General features: G+C 38.0%; 1 protein-coding gene across 5 annotated transcripts in view; it reads left to right on the top strand.

Annotated features, from left to right (window-relative positions):
* Positions 1 to 25,039, top strand: part of LOC123703576 (IQ motif and SEC7 domain-containing protein 1) — a 171,929-nt gene that overhangs the window by 139,558 nt on the left and 7,332 nt on the right. For 2 of the 5 annotated variants that reach the window (XM_045651657.1, XM_045651658.1), the window contains exons 2-15: positions 1,972 to 2,291; positions 10,331 to 10,509; positions 11,467 to 11,611; positions 12,083 to 12,172; positions 13,454 to 13,668; positions 14,038 to 14,158; positions 15,052 to 15,160; positions 17,689 to 17,785; positions 18,290 to 18,440; positions 18,862 to 19,006; positions 19,308 to 19,475; positions 23,031 to 23,248; positions 23,621 to 23,801; positions 24,151 to 24,360. In XM_045651657.1, the coding sequence (XP_045507613.1) occupies positions 2,209 to 2,291; positions 10,331 to 10,509; positions 11,467 to 11,611; positions 12,083 to 12,172; positions 13,454 to 13,668; positions 14,038 to 14,158; positions 15,052 to 15,160; positions 17,689 to 17,785; positions 18,290 to 18,440; positions 18,862 to 19,006; positions 19,308 to 19,475; positions 23,031 to 23,248; positions 23,621 to 23,801; positions 24,151 to 24,360 (2,112 nt within the window). In that variant the 5' untranslated portion in view covers positions 1,972 to 2,208. The remainder of the gene's footprint in view (positions 1 to 1,971; positions 2,292 to 10,330; positions 10,510 to 11,466; positions 11,612 to 12,082; positions 12,173 to 13,453; positions 13,669 to 14,037; positions 14,159 to 15,051; positions 15,161 to 17,688; positions 17,786 to 18,289; positions 18,441 to 18,861; positions 19,007 to 19,307; positions 19,476 to 23,030; positions 23,249 to 23,620; positions 23,802 to 24,150; positions 24,361 to 25,039) is intronic. The other 3 variants (XM_045651655.1, XM_045651656.1, XM_045651659.1) reach the window with 2 other exon arrangements.

The raw sequence follows: 25,039 nt of genomic DNA on the forward strand, positions 1-25,039 counted from the left end.
AAAGATATAATTAATTGTTATAAACTTTCATGTTCTTATGTTATGTAGTGAAAAATAAATGTTTAATTTGTAATTAAGGGAGTTAGCAAAGGTTAATTCGTTTTATAATATCCATACGAAAAACTGGTTAGTTACGCGAGACGCCATTTAATTTCGATTTTATTATGTTTATATGTTACTTAATTAGCCATTATTATATAATGAGGTATTTTGGATGAACCCGGATATTGAGTTTACACTTTAAATTTTATGTTGGTAATAACAGAATTATACACGTAATTATTACAAACTAATTAATACAGGGAAATCAACACAAGTAACATATTATATCTACAGTCCAGTTATAGATCCATTTTTGTAAATGTTATTAATGTAATTATTTATTACAATATACAATCGACTCGTGTTAGATATATCGATTGTTTAAGTGTATAAAATTGTATCATTAATGTAAAATTGTAATCGCAAGAACGCAATTTAATCTACTTAATTTACACGTAAAAGCCTAAACGTGATAGGTCTCCGGCCAGGTGCAAAAGGTTCACATTCTAATCCTATAATACACAAATCTGACACTGGCCAGACACTTGATACAACTATCAAGAAGTGGTGTCGTGTGAATGACATTGAAACCGTATATAGCTAAGAAATATAACACTGCCAATCCTCTGATACCTCTCGAAACGGTACAATCGAATTTAATACTCGATTTAATTGAGGAACATTCCAGAAGCTTGGTAAATTACGTTTTTGTGTGCTCAGGCTCCTTATTTTAAGGAAAACATTGATTAATTCAAGTTTTTCTGGTAACGTTTTAATGAAGATATTCTGTTGTCAAGGGCTTGTTTATCGGTTTGGATAGCAATAATTTTGTTTCCTCTTTGTAATTATGTGTACACTGTACATACATACATAATTTGCAAATTGATTTTGAAAAGTGTATCCCGTAATTTATTCCTTTTCTCTGTATTGACGATGTATGTACATAAACAAAGTCTATTTATGTAATTTTGTCACGATGTCTAATCATATTGATGATGAATGAAGCTTCTTTTGGTTCATTAAAAATTCACATTATGTTCATCTGTGGTTTCCCATATTTTATGATAGCGGTGACATCATGGTTTTTCATTGTGCGAATATTGTCTTTTTCAATAGTAATATTGATATTTGCATATAATTAAGATGTCTTGCTTTTTTTAAATTATACAAAATACGAGTAAGTATTAATTTGTTTGAAATGTTGTGTTCTTCTGGTTTTTATTCTAAAGATTTTCATTTTCAATCAGCCAATTGTTGTCCATTTTAACTTCAATGAACTGTTCGATTTCTATCATCATCATCATCATCATTATCAGCCTCCATTTTTCCACTGCTGGACATAAGCCTCAGTCATGTAGCAGGGCGTCCTATGCTACGTTTGCCGAGCCGCGGTCAGCGGTCTCCACTCAAAGACATGTGTGCCCCAGCGGTTGTCCGTTCTGCGGCACATATGACCGGCCCACTACCACTTCAGCTTGCTAATCCGGTGAGCTATGTCGGTAACTTTCGTTCTCTGGCGAATAACTTCGTTCCGGACCTGTATTCCGATTTCTATAGTTTCTAATAATCCACATGAGACATAAAATCAGGTTACAATATCCACAGACCACATCTATCACGTACACATTGGTATTCAAATTGTGTATGACTTGCAGATATTATGGTCTTCTATGAGCTATTATAATTGCTCACGCTTTTCCTTTCTTTTGTATAGTCTTTCATTTTAATATCTTTGTTAGTATAATCGTTGCACAATTAAGTTCATAGGATAGTTTTATTGTACGGTAATATCGAGTGAATGTCTTCAAGGTTAAATACTTTATGTCCCACTGTTTGTTTTACCTGTAATCGTAAATGCATAGTCTCAGTGTCGTGCAATAAGTCGATTAGCATGGTTACGATATCAATAACGTAATTTTCTGTTTAAAGGTCAATGATAATACAAGAAAAGACGTTAAATTAAGTGAAAGTAATAAAGGAAACGTTGACAATACATCATTTACGTGTAATGAACTTGATGTAAATAATCGATGAGAAATAAACGATGCAAATGATAAAGTGAAATGAGATATTGTTGGTGTTGTAAGTGAAGTGGTCAAAGTGGCGAAGTCGGAGTCTAAAGTAGTGCTAGTGGGTGAGGGCGAGGGCGATGGGTGCTGCGGTGGCATGAGGATCGGTGATCTCGGCGGCGTACTGCTGGAAGCGGCGAAGCTGACCAGGTCTTGGTTCTGTCAGAAGCCAGATTACGGGTAAGAAGTCATTACGTATAGTATGATATGTACTATGTATAATGTAACCAAACCGTTGTGATAAGAATGGGGACGAAGACAATCAGGAATATTTTCACGAATAATTAAGTGTAATTTGCAATGTAGATATTTTATAAAAGTCGTGATAAGTATAGAGATGAAGATAAGAATATATAAACGTACTTTTACAATGAACACCTTAAATTAAAATGTCACCTGTTAATTTTAGCAAATGTGTATTCTATATACGGTCACGTTAAACTAGACAACGAAAAGTCTGTATAACTAACAACGTAGCACAACTAAGTTTGGGCCAAAAATAATAATGACGCCACTAACTGACAAAACCAAGTAACATAATTTAGCATTTCTATGAAATATGAATTAAAAATAATAAAGAGCACGACATAAAATAGAGACGCTTCATATTTGCAAATTCATATATAGCATTCGATTAGTAAATTGATATACCCGAGGGCCGCAATGTAATAGTTACTTAATTCACCAAGTTTTGATTTGTAGTCTCAAACAGAGTGTGACCTAGTTATACCGTATTTAGGTCTTGATTTGATTTGGGTCTACACTTGAATATATTGTGCTTGCTAAGTTTATTGCGATAATTTGGATTGGATCCAAAATTCAATAACCAAACCAAACCGAGGCATGGCTCTATGAATATTGAAATGTGTTTAGTTTACTTAAGCTTGACTTTATTATCTGAGTTATAATAAATGCAACGTAGAAAGGGCTGTATTATAGAATATTTTTTAGTTTCAACTGTAGAGCAAATACAAGAGATTCTGATTGTTACACCGCAGCAACTAAAATATAAAAGAAATACAATATTTTTAATTTAAAATCGAGATTGAAAACGTTAAAAACGAAAACCGCAACCTATTTCGTTAAACCAGGCAATCTCGCCCTCACGAACGTGGGCAGTTTAATAACCATTTTTTCAGAAACTGGGTCATTCCTGCAACGAGGTGCATTCAGCTGTATTAATCAAGTCTGCGACTGAATAGATGGCCGCCCCTCCGCGACAATGGGACATCTCCTTTCATTTGACAAATACACTCGAGACGCGAGGCCCTCATGCTTCTGTATTCACACAATCCAACATTATACTCAACAGCGGGGAACACAAATATTCATAAAATGTTAACACAATTTTAAATAAACATCCTCGTTAAAATTTTTCATCTAGCCTTTTACCTGATAGTGCTCATCTTTTTTTGTTTATACTTATGAAATCTCGGTGACCTGACCTGGTCGGGAATACATATTCTCACTTGACCTAGAATTGAACTGTAACGAAGTTCATAAAGAGAGAAATTTAATTTACAAACGGGAACATATGTACCGTTTCACTTAAGGGTGTTCTACAAGGTTGCGTACTGGCGCCGCTCCAATAAAGGGGAAGGAATTAATTGGCAAGCTTTATCTCTGAAATTATATGTGCCATAAAAACTTATTGTAGTTATCGCTCGCAGTGTATTTGCTCAAGAATGACACGAATGTTTCACGTAATAAGGGTTATATTACGATTTATGCCATTGCAAGGTTAAAGCGAAATCTAATTAGGTATTTGACTCGAACGGCGATTTATGTTTATTTCAGTACGTTTTCTAGCGTCGTTTCCGATTTGCATATGGGCATTATGCTCGCATTATACCCAAATGTTTCACAATAGCCCGCGTATCTGTTATATTATGAAAGTAGTAATAGTGTGGAAAGTTGGTTATATGTATAATTGCATTGTGTCTGCGTTACAATGGTTTTAAGGCAGTTTTGCTTTAAAATTTGGTGTTATCCGTTTTTTTTATTTTCTTTGTGAGTGAAATTATACTAGATATGAATGTGAGTGATGCAGTGAAAACTAATATAATGTGCATATAGCTGCAGCGTAGCAAATGTGTATAATGTTTAAAGTGCACAATTTCAATTTGAAAACTAAATGTATGTTATTATTTATATTTTAGTATTATGAGGTAAATAGTTTTAGAAAACTAGTTTATTTGTTCTTATACTATCGTAGTAGTGTATTTATTTGAATATGCATTTATAAAAGAAAACCTCAATAAGAAAAAAAAATGTTTTAATCGTATTTATACTGAAAAGAAAATTCCCATTTTTCGCAAATTAATTTTGCCAAAAAAGCTGCTTGAATAACGTTTGCGAAGTACACAGTATAGCGTCAAAAAACAAGAACGTACATGTCGGTAAAAAACTAAAAAATATCACGAATGGTAAACCGTACGAGTGTTATCGGAACCGTTCCTCTACACTTCACATTTGATTTAACTTTGAAACTCCGCGCTTCAGAATTCATAGGTGTTCGAAAGTTACTGTGGATTTTGCTAGTTCGGATTTTATTAATATTGGCTTCGGGAACCGTCTAGAATTTAATTTTAGTTGGATTTTGAATGGTTGCATTTAACACCGGATTTGTGAAGCCTGTTTATAGTGTAGTTACATCATCGTATGTGGCACATGGTGTCTGTAGCTTTGATCAGACTTCACGTATGTTTGTTATGTTTGATTTGATGTTTGTATATAAACGAGACGAGGTCAAATCAGTATAACTTGGAGATGTCTGGTCTAATCAATTTGTATTAGGATCGCTCAATAGTTTAAATAATATCTTATTTAAACGTCTACGTTTGCTTGCACATATTATTATATCAAACCTATATACCTAGTCGTAGAACAAATGTTGTTACTTATGATGTTAGCTATCTTGTCCTGCGAGGTTGCTGGTGTTTTACAAGTAACCCTGTATATGACAAATCTGCTTTGCAATACCAAAGCGTTGAAATATGTATAATCGCGATCGTGGAAGACCCTCTTTAAAATACATATAAAAATGCGAGCTTCTATCTATTTATATATAAGTACTAGCTTACCGCCCGCGGCTTCGCCCGCTTTATCTAAAACGATTTGAGATTTAAACTATCCTATCTCTCAAGTTGGATCGAACTGCACATGGTGTGCGAATTTTATCATATTCGGTTAAGTGGTTTAGGAGTTCATTGAGGACAAACATTGTGACACGAGATTTATCTATATTAAGATTATTTTTCTACCTGTACCTTACGTCAACGCTTGAGAAATGTTTGAGTACCTACAGAGATTTTTATCACGCCTCCATAACTTTAAATCCTCTAATAGGATTATTTCTTTTTCCACCTTACACGAGATATGGTTGTTCAGTATTCACATCTGTTAGTATTATATTATGTTTTTTGCGATTAGGATCAGTAGTATTAATATCCTTTTCATGTAAAATATGCATTTTATCTGTGATACAATGGACGTTATTTACATAGACTTTCTCGTCAAAACAATGTCAATACAGAAGTGATGTTAATGTAGATACGGAGAGGTTCAAATTATTGTACCTATCTCTGTTTTCTCGAACTTTCTAAACGACTGCATCGTGACTATCGCTAATACTCCTTCGGCGCTTCTTATAAAAGCACTATCATTGAAGTCTGCGATTTATGATGCAAATAATAAACAAATAATTTCTAGAATAGTTAGCTTTCGTTCCACTTTTAAGATCCTATTCAGATTATCTTTTGAAGCATTAGCGATAAATCAATAGCGTCTTAAAATTTTCCTGCTTCAAATTTTGTAATGAAATTTACGCCATAAAAGTTAAGAAATTGCTAAGATAAGAGATAAAGTTGACCAATATTGCTCAAGTCAGTTCCTCTTTACGACACGACACCATCATATATTTTAAGTCTTTTTCTCTCAATTGTCTCCACCAGCAATTGTTCGAACATCGTAAAGTTAGGAATTATGACCTTGTTTGTGACATTTACGTATGGAATTTACAATCGGTGTATTTCCTAGGTATTAGTTATTGCAGTTTTCTGGCAGATTGCCAAGTACCTAGAGATATGTCTCAAAACATCATGAATAAACTGGTTTTTATGGAACTAATACTATAAAAGGAATAGAAAAGCTTTTACACGGACGATAAAATCAGTTATGGCATTCTTCGTTTTAATTTGCTTGTTTTAGGGTAGTGATTTATGGCATCGTTATGTTGATCGGAGAGTAATGTGTGACATTTATTTGGGAGACTTTATTTCAAGAATATAATTAAAGAAACGGGAAACAAAGTGGGGAATGTTCTTTTTGAGATTTCGTTAATGTGGAAGATCGTTTGCATCAAGCATTTAATACTTATGTTGAAACGAAAATAACATAGTATGTTGGTGCATCTTAAGATGTTATCCAAGATGGTATATCTCAAAACATCTGCAGATAAGATCAAATGTTGATGAATAATGTTATGCTTGAATCATGCTGATAAGCTTTATTTTTTATCGTTTAATTTTAGCTCTGATCAATGTTTTGACTCTTCTATAAATAAAAGTCTTTCTAGGTATAAATACATTAACAAAAGAAGACCTTTTCCATAATCAACATATTTAAAATAGGCTTTATTTAAGTCAATATAACTAATATACTCGTAGACGAAGACCTGGGTCTTTAGCTCTTGTAAAATATATCATAGCCTAGTTTCTCAGTGTCTAGTGGTTAGTCATTGATGTGTGAAATGAAGTCTTAACTGTTTCCAGCAATTTTATAGAACTGAGTTTTGTTATAGTATTGGGTATTAATTATTCATGGTTTGGCGTAAACAACGGAAAAGTTACTGTAAAATTTGTACGCTCCACTGGTCCATGTGTATGAGATGTAGATCATTATAATGTCCAGTTATATGGTCTAGAGTGTATGCATGTATGCATGTTACTCATAGATTGAAATATAGCCTAGATTATTTTGTAACTGAACGTGTGTCTAGGTGTCTAAGTGTTCATAGAATATATTATCGTAAAACTGTTCTTCTACTTTATTTGATTTTAGAGTGTTTAGTGTGTAAGTACCTGTTTGAAAAACATCCAAGTTATGTTGTAAACGAAATGTAATGTAAAATAACGAATCTGTATAACAATTACGTATTTTCTTTTCTATCATTTAAAATTTTAATGCAATAGAATTTATGAAAATACATATTTTTTTATTCGTATTCATTTCCGAAGTAAGTATGTCACGTGTATTTTTATTATTTTTGGACCATTTCATTAAATGAAGGTGCTCTCATTTCAGCCCGCATGTTTAGTGTATTGCTGTATGTCTTTTTTATTATTTTTACGCATGGGTTGGTATGGAAAGTTGAAATATTGAAGGGGGCTTTTTTCCTAGAGCTAAAAAGCTAACCCAAGAAATAATTCCTCAATATACATTTCTAGTCTCTTCAACGTAACTCGACGTAATTTTACTCAAAATCGCGTATAAACAGAATTAAATTTTCAAATCACATAGATTTCAGCATTGCATTGAACTGAATACTTTAATACTGTGTATTTTTCCGTCCTTATCCGAGGGTCCGTGAGAGCGTCCCAGATGTCTTCTGCAAATATTGACTCTGATAGTACCTAGAAGATACGTACGTTTGGAAATATCTCGAAATGTTGATAAGATTTGATGAGATATCTCGAGGGCTTCCTGATAGTGAAACTGGTTTTTTGTTGTTTTGAATATGGTGCTATAGATTTGTTAACTTTGTTACGTGTAGGAATGAATTACAGGTGGCAAATGGTAAAACTATGTTAAGATACTGACAGATGGTTCAAAACCTCTTCTAGAAGTCTAATTGAATAAATAAATTTTTGGTTTGGGTTTAATGATGCTCGTTACAGGAATTTTGTATGGACTTCAATTTAGAAGTTTGGAAATGATGTTGAATTTGACTGAGATTATAATGATGAATTTTTGTAAATTGCCCGTTAGATATAGTTAGCCTGGTATCCACTTGAGCATGCTCAGACGAATGAGCGGCTCATTTGGCCGAGCCGCTCAAGTGGAGACGCCTGAGCACGCGTGGCCCGAGCATGCTCAGGCGTCTCCACTTTATTTCGGATACAAAGCTAAAATAAGAATGGTAGGACAAAATATAAAATAATGTTACCTAGATTAGATTAGATTTAATAATACTACAATTTGATAGGAAATTTATGTTATTAACTATTAGTTTTTGCACAAAGGGATGAAATAAAATTGTTGAATTTATACCCCGTTTATTTCGTATATCAAATATAACTAAAGTGAATATTTCAAATGAAATGAAAATAATAAATTTTTCCAGCTTTCATGCGACGTTTAATAAATCCTTATTTTATTGGGCTATTTTTCAAAAGGTAGCGCTGTATTTAGTTGAGTAAATAAAATGGTTAAACTATGAAGTTAGTTTAAGCCAGTTATTTTAAATCAAAGGTTTAATAAACATTAGAAATACAGGGCACTTTATTCGAATATAGTAGTATGTTTTTCCGCTGTGAAGTGAATTGTGTTTTTTAATAAATAAATTTAAATTGATGAGTTTTTTTCTTTTACGCAGGACTTTTTTGTAAACTACGTAAATATACATCTAAGTGATAAGAACGTTTTGGGCCTTGACTGTGTCTATAGTAATTGTTTAGTAATAACAGCTATAGGTAATATTGTTGCAAACCCTCAAAATATTAATTTATAAATTTTATTTATTGTATTGGAATGTTAATGGCAATACAAGCTATAATTTATTAAAATACCCTTAATCGTTTTAAAATTCCTAACAACGCTTTGCTTGTTTTCGACTTAAGCAAATAAGCCTTATTTAATAGAACATTAAGAAATTAGCTTACGAATTAGTAGCGTCGCCGTCTGAATTAATTTGACGACCTTTTACGATAAAACGAACAAAATTACTGTAATGTTTATTATATATTGTTTATTATAATTACAATATTAAATTGAATAATAGATTTGAATGTTCGAGGTTATTTCTATTGCAATTTTTTTCTACTGCATTAAGATTTATAGATTATTTTGTTATGATATAATTTTATCAATTATTTACGCAATCGTGGAATGTTATTTTTACTCATGTTTTTCAATTAATTTTTATCGGTTATCGGCACTAGAAATTGAATTAGAGGATTAGTTTTGCGATAATTTTTTTTAATTATGATGATTACAAACATTATTGTCTTCAATAATATTCAAAGAATGTAACGTGTAATGTGTTTTACGTGATTAATTACGTTTAATTAAAAATATAACATTCAGTGATAAGTCACCTTTAGTTTAAAACCCGTCTAAAATAGGATGTACGAACACGAATTGTTTTGCCAATTTTTTATGAAATATAATTTCTTCAAAATAATAATATGAACTTTATATCCTTGTCTTTGACCTCCCGATCATATTTTGACATTTCAAAGTTATTACGCCGTGACATTATAAGTATTGTCTCTGTCATTTATCATGTAACTTTTGGACGTATTTAAATTGTTCTTATTTATGGTCCAATGGACCAATGCTCCATCAATTTGATCCTTTTAGACCAACGATATTTTATTCAATGTGCAATAGACCCGAAACGCGTCCAACCAAGAAGATGCCTAGAAAGATTTCTAATGTATCTAGTTTTGTATTAAATCAATTGCTTACTTTATTCAGACGATTGGTTATAGCTAACACGGTATAAAAGTACCTATGTAGGAAACAAAAGATTTCTAGTGTTGTATAGTCTTCATAGAGCTATACAATTCTCTTGTTCCCTCTGTAATTTTAAGAGTCTTCTAAAAGCACATCTTGTAATTTTTAATACTTTGAACATTTCTTTGTTTTTAATGATACTAGAACGGTCATGTTTAGATGGGGTGGACGTGGAACGAACTCTGTGATTATGAAAAGAGAACGTTTATTATCCTCTTTTCATATTTTTACTACGTTGCCGTCTCTTGAACTAGATGTGATTGTTATTTGTGTCTCAGAAGACGTTGCCTAAAATGGTCATACATAATTTATTATGTACTGAAAAAATACAATTCTTTATTACTCATAATTAACCGATAAAAAGTATTTATTACAACCTAAGATTACAACATGATTTCGGTCTCAAATTAATTCTTCTCTTTAATATTTTAATAACATGATTTCTTATTACACTCATTAACCGTGATGTTCTATTGTTGCAGCTTCTCCCAAAAAGTCGATGAGGAGGAGAACAGCAGCGGCGTGACGCTGAACCCACCAGACGGGTTCTACTCGCATCAGCACAGCATACACAGCGGCCACCATGGCCACCACGCGGAGCCGGACCGCGGGTACATGGACGGCAACCGGTACGTCACGGCGGTGCATCGCCCCATGCCCGGTGAGTTGCTTTGTGGTCACATCGCTTGTGGCGGCACCCACCAGACGGGTTCTACTCGCACCAGCACATTTATAATATTTCGACCACCATTTTCAGTAAACACAGTTCTTCTGGCGCAGAATAAACGACACACTCGATTAGAATATTATTTGATTTTCTCACTATTATCACGTATTAGGTCTTATTAGTTTTAGTCAAATTTACCTCATACACAAGTTGAACTAAGAACTTCGAACACTTGACACAATTAAATAAAACATTTATAAAATTAATATTAAAAATAAGTGAGCATTTTTATGTTTACTAAATGAACAGAAGATGTTTTTACCAAATATTTGAAGAAAATATTTAGTAAAAACAACTTCTGTTCATTATTCAAACTTATAAAAACTTTAACCACACAACATAAAGCGTCTGGTTATACACATTATAATGTTGCTCACAATTTTATGTCACGTACACGTATCACGTGACTGGTAAGTTAAGGGTAATTAATGATGTACTGTAATTATGTCGGTGTATGAAGAAAATTGAAAAGCCGCTGGTGGCCTTGTGAACGTGTGAAGCGACAGGAAACAATTTATTCCTAATAAAGGGTAAATTGTTTTGGTGCCAATTTTTGCGCATGACTTGTTAAAGAATATTGATGAATGATTTAAACTAACACATTTTCATATTTACCTCTAATTACATGAACTTAAAGCGTTTTAATTATCAATAAAATGGAAAAATCGTCAAAACACCATTTTTCTGTAATACTCATTTAATTAGGAAAGACCACCTGTGGTACCTACCTAGAAATTTTTTCCTAGACAATTCATTTTGGCAAGATCTTGCAAGAATCTTGCAAGATTGGATAGCCTCTTTGTTATACAGCTTCACTATTTTCCTATATCATAAAGCTATATCTGTGCAACAAAAAATGGTGGTTAATAATAATATCTGTAACAATTCCAGCATTAAACCACTCCAACTCGTCATGCTCCTCCGCGTCCAACGCGTCCACCGGTGCGGGGCTCTGCGCAGGAGCCGCGGAGCCGGCGCCGCCGCTGTACATCGCAGCACCGCCAGAGGGGTTCGGCCTCGCTGTGCACACGAACAGGTACGTTCGAGAACGTTCTAGAATATTCTAGAAGCTTCTGGAATGTTTTAGAATGTTCTAGAAGGTTTTGTGTGAAGAGTTATAGTTGGAGATAGAGATAAAGATGTGTGGATGTGGTTGAAAGTTTTATGATGAGATTATGATGAATGTTTTAAGTTTGTAGCATATTATTTAAGGGACTATCGGGGTATATGGAAAGGTATGGTCTAGAATTTACTAGAGAATGTTAGAGAATGTAGTATACAAATAGTACTGAATGTTTTAATGTTAACAGGAGTACATTTTTATTATTTATATAATATAGAGTGGTTTGCCGAGTGTTTATTTACATTATTTAAGCCATGCGGAATCCAATTATGGATAAAAACACGTGTAAAGTCTGGGAACTACATGATGCAAACGTGAAAAAACTACAGAAATACACACATATTACAGTCGAGACAAAAGTTGAAAAATGAATTCCTTCCATAGGCGAGGCACAGACGTTGGGATCATTGGCAGTACGGGAATAACGCAAAAAGATACAAGTTTACCCCAAAAAAGGGGAAAACTGACACGAGGGTATGTCCATACCTCAGGAATGCCTAGCCTTGTGGCCTTAACTATCCTAGACATAATTCCGATCGTAGCTCTTACACGCAATTATAAACCAGCAAATTCATTACCTAATGACCCGTTACCATACTGACAAATAATTCGTTTGACTTACGTATTCCATTTTGACATTACTTTAATAAGTTTTGTCAAAATCTGATCATTACGTAAGGAAAAGGAATTGTTGAAAGTATAGAAACGGTATCAATTAACTTCTTGTGTTCGTGTCTTTAACCTACGCATGGTTTGTAATAGAATCTGTCACATATCCATTAGAATCTGTGCAAATTAATAGGATCCTCTCTCATTCACTTACAATAAACTATAACTATAAAGGTGAACTCACACCGAAAGAGCGGCGAAGGGCAGCGAAGTGGAGCGCAGTTTCAGTGCCATATGAATTTTAACTTTATTTTCATTACTATAATACTTATTATCGCATGAGAAACTCGAACGAGTCGCGCGGATGCCCGCGGCGCCGCAGGAATTCCCCGGAATTCCCCGTTCGAGTTTCTCATGCGATAATAAGTATTGTAATGAAAATAAAGTTAAAATTCATATGGCACTGAAACTGCGCTCCGCTTCGCTGCCCTTCGCCGCTCTTTCGGTGTGAGTTGACCCTAACTATAACCATGGCATGACTTTTAACATTACTTAACAACTGATAGACATCGGCTTAATTCAGTAATTCATTATTAAAATCTGATTAAAATTCACAGTTATCTATATCAACTCTTTTATCGTATTGTAGTTTGGCTACGTATGTAATTATCATACTATGAAAAATACTATAGCTATAAAATGAAACAATCTTGCATAAATTGAACAATAAAATAAGTACTTGGGGTAAATAAGTTTCTACTGATTGCTATCGAAGAATTACATCACTATATTGCAAATAAACTAGCTAAAAAACATCATCATTATATTAACCATAAAAGGTAAATGATATATATCTATATAATTATATAATCTCTTTGCCAATTAAAAGATAAAGATTTTTATTATGTTTACTGCTATAATATAAATTAAAGTCGCTATAAAAAATAAAAAAAAGCTAGAAGCCCAAGGCTATATTATGACTACTATAAATTATAATATACAATTCAATATATCAAAGCCGCTACTAAACTACGTAGAAAAGTAACCTAATACCTCATGATCACCCTGATACATATAAACAAACATTCCCCTACATATCACACATCCAAAAAATCACTTTCCTAAATCAAAATACCACCATTGCAGCCGTTATGAAATGTCGCAAGATCTACTGGACAAGCAAGTTGAAATCTTAGAGAGACGGTACGGAGGTTTGCGCGCGCGTCGTGCGGCCGTCACCATACAAAGGGCGTTCCGACGTCGGCAATTGTTGAAGAAGTTTAGCGCCATCACTGCTATGGCCAAGGCGGCTGATTCGAATGCAAGACGGATGCAGGATGGCGAGCATTTGATGGTTAACGGTAAGTTCTTTAGCTCGAGAAGGTTTGGTAGGTACTCGGGTAAAAGGTGTCGGACTATTGTATGTATAAAATATCATCCGATTTGATCAATCGTGATGTCTGTCAAGTTTACTAGGAAGGTTTTCTCATCTGTTTAATGGTGACTCATAAGTTATATGTGTTATTTTTGCTAAACTATTGCATGGGAAATGGTAGAGATAAAATAATGTTATTGCCACTATTGTAAGATGTTTGTGATTAAACATACACTTTTTCAACTTTAATCGTTTTTAACTCCTGTTAGAAGGACATTATTTTACTTGCATACACATAAAAATATACTTTTATAAGCTAAATAAAATAACTAAAAAATATTCAATTAATAAACAGGTAACGACATCTACGCCAACACGATGCTGCAAAAGAGCCCAGCTGGATCGGAAAAGATGCTGGCTCTCACCAGACCGATGCGGTCCATGTCGCTTAGGGAGCGCCATGATGTTGATATGGGGTGAGCTATATATTATTTAACATTTATATTTTATATCAATAACATCATTGATAATAAAATTTAAAAGAGGGTAGATATCAAACTAACAATTTTTGTTGTCTAAAGACTAACAAACATTTCATTAATATAATTATTTAATCATATGAGTCAATTAAAAACGTTAAATAATTTAATAGATGATGTTTACAATTCTAATAATATAAATCGCTTGCCAAAACATGAAGAATGTTCAAAATAGTGACAGTATATTTGTTTAGAATAATTGATGTAGTGTTCAAAAAGAAGATTATTCATTTTTGTATACAAAATGAAATATTCATTCGTTCATTCCTCAAATTTACAAAATCTTTTTATATCAACGAAAAATGTAATTTCCACACACAAAAGCGCCGTACAAAGTCAAGTCTAATGCATTATGAAGCTGAGGGTAATGCATTTTAAAGTTAAGATCAGTTAACAATACAGTTAAGATCTAGTGCATTATTTAGTTAGACTAAATTCATTAGAACTAAAGCTTTATGACTTAGTTAAAAGTTACTGACGTTACAGCAGTAATTGTTATTTGTGCCCCTCAGATACATACGTGGACAAAACCACAGGAAATTTCATCGCTTATTTTAGCACTTTAGGAGTTTATTTTTGAAAATAATGACTTTTTTGAATTGTCTAGCTCTTCATCTAATAAATTTTCTTTTATTGTGTATAATAAGGAATCATTTGACCACGTTTTCATAAAAAAAAATACAAAAGAAAGCATCATGCAAAAACAGGCTATTCAAAACCAAAAACATTTGGTCAGTGATGAATAACCCAAAACCTCAATTCATGCAATCAATATTAATAAACATTTAGTACTGTAGCTGTAGTTAATAACAAATAATACATAATTCCAGAAACCAAAACGACGTAGACGCGATGGTGGCCCGCGTCCAACAGTCCGCGCACCAAATACACATGATCGCGAGTGAGATACCCCACCACAGGGGCGACGCTGATAGTGGAGTGAGTATATCTAACTAGCTTTTAAACGAGAAATTATATACTTACATACTAATAATTGGTAAAAACAGTAAAATCGGTGTAGTCGTTTTTTGAGTTTATCCCGATTAGGCTATGAGTGCACAGTACTTTGTAGTGAACCAGCATTTCATAAGCATCGAGAATGTAATAAATATGTATTCATTAAAATGTAAATTTTTATAAACTAGAAACAATTCGATCACGAGGCGGGATCCGCGTCTTCCGCCTAAAGCACGTGTCTTGCCTTATAAAGCATTTGAATGCTATAAAACATATCAGATTCAAGCATCGAGTATGTTAAAATTAAGTATCGAAATGCACTCAACATGCACTTAATTTTGTTATTAATTCAATTTTTTTAGCAAACGCAAAATGTCACATCTCGGATAGTTTATTCTATGAATTTAGCAAGCGTCGAGCATTGACCAATCAGAACACGTGACGTCACAAGCTAACCAATAAATGACGTTCCCGCGTTCCTATCTATTAGGCCAATAGCTAGCTAGTTTTGATAGTGTATATTTTTGCGTGGGAAAAACGATCCATACTTGTCACAACGTTTTTTTCATAATTACGGTTCTTGACGTAGCAATTATTTATTACTCTGTTGTTTGTATAATAATTCTTCGTTTAATGTCTTCTCTAATTCCACGTATAACCTCATGTACTACACAGTTATAATGTTCTATTAAAATAGTAAAGTTAACGTCAACCAACATTATGAGGATTAGCAGTTTCTTTGAGTTTAAAATTAACGGTAGAAACCGGCAATAGCAACAGTTTTGTATAAAACATTAAATTCAATTATAATTATTTAGAGTTCTATTTATCTGCAGTAAAATACACAATGGCTCTCTCACGTTAAGCTACGCGGATGTTATCTACGAAAATTTCAAATATTTGTACACTTAATTATCGTATCGTACAAAAACCTAATCTTTACATTGCGAAACTGTTTCACACGACAATAGTCCTTATTACATGCATGTAAGGATTAAAATAGCGTGAGGTGTTTGTTTCATTAATTTGACTATCATGATACAATGTTAAACATTATCAGTGATTCTTCTAATGTGAAACAGTTCTAACGTCCACTATTTAAGCTAAATAATGGAACGGTATAAAAGTAAAATGTTGGTGAAGAGATTTGTGAAGAAAAGGCACTTTTGGTTCATGAATCGTGTGATCAGAATACGCTGTTGTGATAATAAGTGTAATTATGATGTATGTAAATTATTTTAGTTTTTTTTTGAATAATAAGTTAAATAGCAATACATATTAACTTTGTTATTTATAGCAGTGATGTGAGTTTTATTATGTACCTAGTTGATAATGTTAGTCTATGATAATTTTTTATATAAATTATTTGGGGTTTTAATAAAAAGAAAATAAATAATGAGATATCTGATATCGTTGATCTCATTGGGCACTAAAGTTTAGTTATAAGGGATCCCGGTTTATTTCAATAAATGCAATAAACAATGTAAAACAAGTATTAAAATTATCTACCTACTTAAGTAAACAAACACTGGTGCTGCACTTGCCGGTGTACATGTATATAGTGGGTACCAGAGACCAATAAATAGTTCAAAAATTTTATTCTTAATGCATGTTATTTCTTTATTTTTCATTTATATATTTTTCATTCAAAAATTAATATTAACGTTTTGGAGGAATTTACTTTCAAACCCAATGACACCAGCATTTTATATGTTCATATTATAGATAAGAAACACTATTGAAAATTGTGATAAGCATCCGCTCTCTCTCCTTATTTAATTAAAAATAGGTTACTTGTACAATAATGTGATAAAACAAAATAACAAGCAAAAAACTTTATACCAACTGAATTAACGTTATAATAAATGAAATAATAATTATTAAAAAAAAACAGTTATTCATCCTGCTTCAATTACAATATTATATACATAAAGTTAATAATGTATATATAATTTTGATATTTTGCTCGTACCGTGGGAAATATAAGTAAACAAACGAGACATAATACAATATTTCTATATTATAATCAATTTAGACTAATTACTCATTAATTTAATATTTAATAATGCAATGTATTGCATTTTTTACTAATGATAATCATTCAGGTTTTAAGTAATTAACATGTTTTACATTCCAATGTAGAAACAAAAAATCGTGTTTGTCTTTAAAATTTAAATATTTAGAAGAGAATAAAGTTTGAATTTATACAAACTTTATTCTGATCCTCATTTGATTTGTAATAAAAAAAGCAGGTGTGCCGAGCACACGTGTCAGAAGTGAAATTTCTTTGGCAACGTTCAAAGATACGAAAATCGTTGCCTTACTCCATGACGCAACGCGCCTAAAGAAGTTTCACTTCAAAAAATAATAATTGAACATCAAAAATATTAAAAAAATAATCACCTACAAGGATACTTCTAAAATCATACCGCTACTTATTTACTCACACTAACCTTATTATATACGTCAACTATATAAGATAAGATTGTAATGATATTTGTTCGTTTCAGGTGTGCAGTTGCTCTGTGAGCGGCTCGGTGACTAATATATCGACGTCATCATCACACAATGAATCTCTACATAATCACCAATTATTAAATAATTCAGGTAACTTTTTTTGCTGGAAACTTGTGTAGAAAAACGTTCAGGAGACTTGTGTATCAAAAATGGGATGATCATCTTTTATGTGTTTAAAAAACGATAGAAATTACTGCTTTCCGAATGTTAAAAATACGTAATGACGATTCAAAAGTGCTTTTAGAGGAAGTCTAATTGAATAAATAAATTTGAAAAATGTTTTTCACTCATCATACCATTTTGTTAAGTAAAAGTTAAACAGTGGAGATACTTATACAACCAAAACATATTTTTGCCTTTAAATATATCAAGTATATTAGCAGTATGACATTCGTATCAGATGTGTGTGTCGACTTCGATCAAGAATACGACCAATCAATAATTTTAAACTTCCCTAAAAATCTCATAATTTTAATAAATAAATAAATATTCTTTCGCCATATCGTAACATTTGTATTAATGTCTTCGATCCAGAAACCAAAAGTAGTAATTTAGTATAAGCTACTTATTTTTTTTTTATTTATTATTTCCTAGGTCCCATATACGGAAACCTCCTATCATCAGGGGGTAAGCCACTGTCGTCACCAACAGCCCGACAGCAGCAGCAGCTGGCGGCGATACAGGCGGCCAACGCGAGGCGGTTTCCGCCAGAAGTGCCCAAACGGACCAGCAGTATTACCCTCAAGTGAGTATTAGTAGTACCTAGGAGTTATGAATGAATGGACACCCTATTGGACATAATTTAAAGCTGAATAATTAATTAGTATAATTGAATATATATAAGGTTTTTAAGGAAATTGGTTTATTAATTCGAACCATACGCGAAAAATAGAAAAAATAAACATAAATTAATAACAGGAATGTTTGATGGATTTATTCAGCTAATTTCGAGCAACACACGACCGAAAATGGTGTGTGTAAAATTGAAACTTCAGTGTCACGTCATACGTCACTTCAACAAGTATTTTTTTTCTTGAATATCATTAACGTGCTGTTAATCATATATTTGAAAAAAAAAAAACGGTCGCGAACATGCCCAATTGCCACATCCATGTATCATACATGCATGTTTATAATCGTTATTCAAAAGTCAACTCTATCTCCAGTGCGGAGAGTCCAGTATCGCTCCGGCGTGCGGAGTGCGGCGCAGTTGTGCGCGGCGGGTCCATGTCCTCCGTGCAGTCCTCCTCGTCGAGCTCGTCGCAAGAGCATAGGCACCATTACCACCAGCCGTATCAGCCACGGCATCAGGTAAATGTTTGTAATAATAATTTAGAGAAAAAAAATTGTTTTTGATGTCAGAAGTGGGATGGCATAATGGGTGTTTTTTAGACGATTTATTAAGATAGATGATTAAGGTTAGGATTTTTTACGTTGATTAAAGCAAATATTTTTTTTTTGTCAAAAAGTCTCGTGTGAATGTGACGCATTTTATACGCATTTTAGCACTTTATTTTATGAATATTGAGAAATAAAGACTAGTGGTCGTTCATTGGTCGAAAATCACCACATCCATGGAAAAAAAACTAGATTAAAATTATGTTACTTGCAGGAGCCGCACGTGCACCTGGCGGAGCAGCAGTTCCAGCACGCGCGCACAGCATCGGGCTCGCTGTACGAGGGCGAGCGCTACGCGGTGTGGAAGCGGCAGGACGCGCCGCCGTACTGCGACGCGCCGCCCGCCGCCTGCTGCCGCCCCGCGCACGAGCCGCCGCTCAAGGTGAGTGTGAGCCGGGGAGCGGTGCAGCACGACCAGCCGCCGCTCAAGGTGGGTGTGAGCCGGGCAGCGGTGCAGCACGACCAGCCGCCGCTCAAGTTGGGTGTGTGTGAGCCGGGGAGCAGTGCAGCACGACCAGCCGCCGCTCAAGGTGAGTGTGAGCCGGGGAGCGGTGCAGCACGACCAGCCGCCGCTCAAGGTGGGTGTGAGCCGGGCAGCGGTGCAGCACGACCAGCCGCCGCTCAAGTTGGGTGTGTGTGAGCCGGGGAGCAGTGCAGCACGACCAGCCGCCGCTCAAGGTGAGTGTGAGCCGGGGAGCGGTGCAGCACGACCAGCCGCCGCTCAAGGTGGGTGTGAGCCGGGCAGCGGTGCAGCACGACCAGCCGCCGCTCAAGTTGGGTGTGTGTGAGCCGGGGAGCAGTGCAGCACGACCAGCCGCCGCTCAAGTTGGGTGTGTGTGAGCCGGGGAGCAGTGCAGCACGACCAGCCGCCGCTCAAGTTGGGTGTGTGTGAGCCGGGGAGCGGTGCAGCACGACCAGCCGCCGCTCAAGTTGGGTGTGTGTGAGCCGGGGTGCAGTGCAGCACGACCAGCCGCCGCTCAAGGTGGGTGTGTGTGAGCCGGGGAGCAGTGCAGCACGACTAGCCGCCGCTCAAGGTGGGTGTGTGTGAGCCGGGGAGCAGTGCAGCACGACCAGCCGCCGCTCAAGTTGGGTGTGTGTGAGCCGGGGAGCAGTGCAGCACGACCAGCCGCCGCTCAAGTTGGGTGTGTGTGAGCCGGGGAGCAGTGCAGCACGACCAGCCGCCGCTCAAGTTGGGTGTGTGTGAGCCGGGGAGCAGTGCAGCACGACCAGCCGCCGCTCAAGTTGGGTGTGTGTGAGCCGGGGAGCAGTGCAGCACGACCAGCCGCCGCTCAAGCTGGGTGTGTGTGAGCCGGGGAGCAGTGCAGCACGACCAGCCGCCGCTCAAGGTGGGTGTGTGTGAGCCGGGGAGCAGTGCAGCACGACTAGCCGCCGCTCAAGGTGGGTGTGTGTGAGCCGGGGAGCAGTGCAGCACGACCAGCCGCCGCTCAAGTTGGGTGTGTGTGAGCCGGGGAGCAGTGCAGCACGACCAGCCGCCGCTCAAGTTGGGTGTGTGTGAGCCGGGGAGCAGTGCAGCACGACCAGCCGCCGCTCAAGTTGGGTGTGTGTGAGCCGGGGAGCAGTGCAGCACGACCAGCCGCCGCTCAAGTTGGGTGTGTGTGAGCCGGGGTGCAGTGCAGCACGACCAGCCGCCGCTCAAGGTGGGTGTGTGTGAGCCGGGGAGCAGTGCAGCACGACTAGCCGCCGCTCAAGGTGGGTGTGTGTGAGCCGGGGAGCAGTGCAGCACGACCAGCCGCCGCTCAAGTTGGGTGTGTGTGAGCCGGGGAGCAGTGCAGCACGACCAGCCGCCGCTCAAGTTGGGTGTGTGTGAGCCGGGGAGCAGTGCAGCACGACCAGCCGCCGCTCAAGTTGGGTGTGTGTGAGCCGGGGAGCAGTGCAGCACGACCAGCCGCCGCTCAAGTTGGGTGTGTGTGAGCCGGGGAGCAGTGCAGCACGACCAGCCGCCGCTCAAGTTGGGTGTGTGTGAGCCGGGGAGCAGTGCAGCACGACCAGCCGCCGCTCAAGGTGGGTGTGTGTGAGCCGGGGAGCAGTGCAGCACGACCAGCCGCCGCTCAAGGTGGGTGTGTGTGAGCCGGGGAGCAGTGCAGCACGACCAGCCGCCGCTCAAGTTGGGTGTGTGTGAGCCGGGGAGCAGTGCAGCACGACCAGCCGCCGCTCAAGGTGGGTGTGTGTGAGCCGGGGAGCAGTGCAGCACGACCAGCCGCCGCTCAAGTTGGGTGTGTGTGAGCCGGGGAGCAGTGCAGCACGACCAGCCGCCGCTCAAGGTGGGTGTGTGTGAGCCGGGGAGCAGTGCAGCACGACTAGCCGCCGCTCAAGGTGGGTGTGTGTGAGCCGGGGAGCAGTGCAGCACGACCAGCCGCCGCTCAAGTTGGGTGTGTGTGAGCCGGGGAGCAGTGCAGCACGACCAGCCGCCGCTCAAGGTGGGTGTGTGTGAGCCGGGGAGCGGTGCAGCACGACCAGCCGCCGCTCAAGTTGGGTGTGTGTGAGCCGGGGAGCAGTGCAGCACGACCAGCCGCCGCTCAAGTTGGGTGTGTGTGAGCCGGGGAGCAGTGCAGCACGACCAGCCGCCGCTCAAGGCGGGTGTGTGTGAGCCGGGGAGCAGTGCAGCACGACCAGCCGCCGCTCAAGGTGGGTGTGTGTGAGCCGGGGAGCAGTGCAGCACGACCAGCCGCCGCTCAAGTTGGGTGTGTGTGAGCCGGGGAGCAGTGCAGCACGACCAGCCGCCGCTCAAGTTGGGTGTGTGTGAGCCGGGGAGCAGTGCAGCACGACCAGCCGCCGCTCAAGGTGGGTGTGTGTGAGCCGGGGAGCGGTGCAGCACGACCAGCCGCCGCTCAAGGTGGGTGTGTGTGAGCCGGGGAGCAGTGCAGCACGACCAGCCGCCGCTCAAGTTGGGTGTGTGTGAGCCGGGGAGCAGTGCAGCACGACCAGCCGCCGCTCAAGTTGGGTGTGTGTGAGCCGGGGAGCAGTGCAGCACGACCAGCCGCCGCTCAAGGTGGGTGTGTGTGAGCCGGGGAGCAGTGCAGCACGACCAGCCGCCGCTCAAGGTGGGTGTGTGTGAGCCGGGGAGCAGTGCAGCACGACCAGCCGCCGCTCAAGGTGGGTGTGTGTGAGCCGGGGAGCAGTGCAGCACGACCAGCCGCCGCTCAAGTTGGGTGTGTGTGAGCCGGGGAGCAGTGCAGCACGACCAGCCGCCGCTCAAGTTGGGTGTGTGTGAGCCGGGGAGCAGTGCAGCACGACCAGCCGCCGCTCAAGGTGGGTGTGTGTGAGCCGGGGAGCAGTGCAGCACGACCAGCCGCCGCTCAAGGTGGGTGTGTGTGAGCCGGGGAGCGGTGCAGCACGCGCACAGCATCGGGCTTAATTCCACCTGCACAATTCCACCACCGCACAGCCCGACACAAGCAAAAATATCATCCACACCACCTGGATGCATGGCGCTCGACAACCGTGCGTTTTGCACGTCATTTCCTACCCCGTGCTACACTCTTGTGGAACAATTTACCACCTTCCGTGTTCCCCAACCAATACGACATGGGAACCTTCAAACAAAGAGCCTACACCTTCCTGAAAAACCAACTTCCACCTAAAAGCCGGCAATACGATTGCAGTGTTCCCAACGCTGTGATCGTCATGGGCGGCGTCTATCACCTACCACCAAGTGAGTCGCCTGCCCTATTGCTAGGTTTACTTTAAAAAAAAAAAAAAACAAGTGATTATAGTTTTTTGCAAATAAACAACGTGCTGGGCGTTTACTTACTAAATGGATTCCAATATTTAGTTTTATGTAGGGAAATATTACCCCTCATAAAAAAAGGTTTTGTTAACATTTCCTAATAAAAAAGTATCACTAAACATTGTCTTGTAAGTTATTACATTCAAATAAAAAACCCCACCACAATACAATTTTTGTATAAAATTTCAGGTCTCAGAAACAGTCCGCAAGCGGCAATACCGCGTGGGCTTGAACCTTTTCAACAAGAAACCAGAGCGAGGTATTGCTTACCTGATATCGCGAGGCTTTCTGGAGAATTCGCCGCGAGGCGTCGCTCGGTTCCTCATCACGAGGAAGGGCTTGAGCAAGCAGATGATCGGCGAGTACTTGGGCAATCTGCAGAGTCCCTTCAATATGGCGGTACTAGAGTAAGTGATTTTTGTGATTTGTCTTTGATCTGAATTTTTTACCACTTTTTGTAGTGTTTGATTTGACATAAAATCTTCAAAAGTATCAAAATTTAACTAAACTCAAATAAAAACTAAATTTTAAGACATTTTCTTGACGAATACTAAAAAGTTATTTAAAATGAAGATAACAGGAAATTTACATTTTTACACGATTTGATATTATAGGTGATACGACAAATTTTAAGAACGTTTTCTTTGCGCATGTGTCTTGCGTGACATTTTTTCAGAGGTTGCATTTATAAATATTCTTCTTACATTTGCATTTTTACATGATTTCATTAGCAAATGTTTTCATTTCTTCAAATGTTACATTTATAATGTTCCTTTTAGATGCTTCGTGAACGAGCTAGACCTGTCCGGTATGGCGGTAGATGTCGCTCTACGGCGGTACCAAGCGCACTTCCGACTTCCAGGAGAAGCGCAGAAGATCGAACGTCTGGTCGAGGCGTTCGCGAGGCGGTACTGCGTGTGCAATACCGACTTTGTTCAACGGCTGAGGACGCAGGACACGGTAAATTTAATGACTTGTTATTGTAATTTGGACTTTATGGTGTTTGTGTTAATGTTCAAAATCGCATTAGAAATATTTAATGCTACTTATGTCAGTATAGCATCACACTATAGCGTTATATGATCGAGATAGTGGTTTTTATAGTTTCAATAATAGTGGAGCTGGAAAACCTTGATCCATGATAAAACGTTTTAGATACATTTGACGTACAGATAAATACAAGCCCTACATTTTGATATTTATTAAGAAAAAAATTGAGTATGTAACAAAAGAAAGCAGTAATAAAGATATAATATAACAGAATTATTCGTACTCTCAAATAAATAAAAAAACTCCATTCCCATTTCAGATATTCGTCCTAGCGTTCGCAATAATAATGCTAAACACGGATCTTCACACACCAAACTTGAAACCCGAAGCGCGTATGTCGCTGGACGACTTCGTGCGAAATCTGCGCGGTATCGACGATTGTGGAGACATTGACCGGGATATGTTGGCCGGGATATACGATAGAGTGAAGGCCAGCGAGTTCAGACCGGGAAGCGACCATGTGACACAGGTAATAGGGACTATTTTTCTTTGTATAAGTCTCCATACACGCTTAACTTTAAGCTAGAAGTGTTCGTGTCACTTCCTGCGTAACCTGCGGGGTATCGATGATTGTGGAAACATTGACCGGTATATGTTGGCCGGGATATACGATAGAATGAAGGCCAGCGAGTTCCGACCGGGAAGCGACCATGTGACACAGGTAATAGGGACTATTTTGCTTTGTATAAGTCTTCATAGTCGCATATAGACAGGAATAAACGATTGGGTGAAAGCGAGCGAGCTTAGATCCGAAAGCGACCATGTGACACAGGTAATAGGGGTTATTTTGCTTTGCATAAATTCTGGCTAATATGTTACTAATCTGCTGTGGAATAGACTACGATATGTTAGCAGAAATATATGATAGGGTATGGCCAGTGAATTTAGATCGAGTAACGCCCGTGTTACGAAGGTAATATGATCTATTTTTTTTCGTGTTGTAAGTTTTTGTGGAGTCATCGACCGCAATTTACTAAAAATACTGGGCTATAATAAATATTGTTCAGTGGAAAAGAAAAAAAAACATCTTCACAATTGACACAAATAAAGTTTCGTATTTAGTTTTATTTGTATTATTCACAATGGACATATAAAATCAAATGTAGTTCTATCAGTAGTTGCAACTAAATTCCGACAAAAAATAATAA

The sequence above is a fragment of the Colias croceus genome, chromosome 26 (assembly GCF_905220415.1).
Source record: "Colias croceus chromosome 26, ilColCroc2.1".
NCBI lineage: Eukaryota > Metazoa > Arthropoda > Insecta > Lepidoptera > Pieridae > Colias > Colias croceus.